The sequence below is a fragment of the Etheostoma spectabile genome, chromosome 22 (assembly GCF_008692095.1).
Source record: "Etheostoma spectabile isolate EspeVRDwgs_2016 chromosome 22, UIUC_Espe_1.0, whole genome shotgun sequence".
NCBI classification, from domain to species: domain Eukaryota; kingdom Metazoa; phylum Chordata; class Actinopteri; order Perciformes; family Percidae; genus Etheostoma; species Etheostoma spectabile.
Window position 1 is genome coordinate 4,459,573 of NC_045754.1, and position 1,265 is coordinate 4,460,837.

The window sequence follows — 1,265 nt, forward strand, 5'->3', positions numbered from 1 at the left end:
CTATACATGAGGGAGGGTCACCAGCTCGCCGTCCACCTCAAACTCCTCGGCTCCGTCGGGGGAGAAGAGGTAGGTTGGGGGTTTCCAGGGGGACTCCTCCAGGCAGGAGGGGTACAGCTTCCCCACCGCGCAGCGGAAGTCCTTGCCCAGGTCCCAGAGCACGCGTTCGGACACGGGCTGCCGCAGGTACCAGCGGTCCAGCTCCATGTCGTACTGATAGATAGCGTACTTGGCGCGCTCGTTCATGTGGGTTTCGCGCATGAAAATGCACAGCGAGTTGAGCAGCACCACCGCACGCACGCACGGGTCCGAGTACCGCTTGGCAGGGATGTTGGCGGCCAGGCGCCACTCATTCTTGTTGACGTCGTAGATCTCCACGGTGACAGAGGAGCCGTCAATGGTGCTTGTGGGCAAGCGAATGCCAGAGTTGCTGACCACGTGGAGGCCGCCGATGTAGAAAATGAGGTCACCGAAAGCAGCAGCGGAGGCGAAGCAGCGGCTCGTCTTGCGCATGGCCATCTCCACCCAGGTGTCGGCCCGGGGGAAGTAGCAGTACATCAGGTCGTGGGTCATCACGTAGATGCAGTCGTGCGCCACCACGGAGGTGCTCCAGTTCCAGGCGAAGGGCAGGGGGCTCATCATGCTCCACTCGTCCTTCTCACAGTCGTAGCGCTCCACCGTGCGCTTGTTCAGTTCCCCCCCAACGTTATCTCCCCCGATTGCATAGATGTAGCCGTCGCAGTAGACCAGTGAGGGCTTGATTCGGGCACACAGCATGGGGGTTTTGGGTACCCAGGCGTTCTGCTGGGCGTCAAACCAGAAGAAGCTATCGACCGAGCGGAAGACCGCCTGTAACTTGCCACTCTTGCCGTGGTTGGTAACGGAGTTTTTGAGCGGGATCTGTCCGCCGGCAATGAACACATCATTGTCTGGTGTAACAAGGGTCCCCACCTTCTGCAGGTCGCCTGGGGGGTTGTTCAGCTTGTACACTTTCTCCGCCTGCGGGCTGTAACACACCACTGTGATGGGTAAGGCCCCAGCCATCACATATGCTTCGCTCGTTTCCGACATGGCCTCCATGAAGATCAGCATCTCCTCCTTGGTCATGCCTAATCGAGGCTTGAAGAACTTGGGCATGGACTTGTAGAGGCCTTGCACCACCACAGACTTGTCATTGGGCGGCAGACCCTGGAACCAGGCACGCTGAGTCACCTCGGACAGTGCGTCGATGCGGATCTGACTGAGCACGGAGGACAGGTGCTGCG

At 59.8% G+C, this 1,265-nt stretch overlaps 1 protein-coding gene across 1 annotated transcript in view; it reads right to left on the bottom strand.

Moving 5' to 3' along the window:
- The window catches only part of kbtbd2 (kelch repeat and BTB (POZ) domain containing 2), a 10,151-nt gene continuing 8,886 nt past the window's right edge, over positions 1 to 1,265 (bottom strand). Inside the window, exon 5 of the mRNA XM_032504391.1 lies at positions 1 to 1,236. Within this exon, the coding sequence (XP_032360282.1) occupies positions 1 to 1,236 (1,236 nt within the window). The remainder of the gene's footprint in view (positions 1,237 to 1,265) is intronic.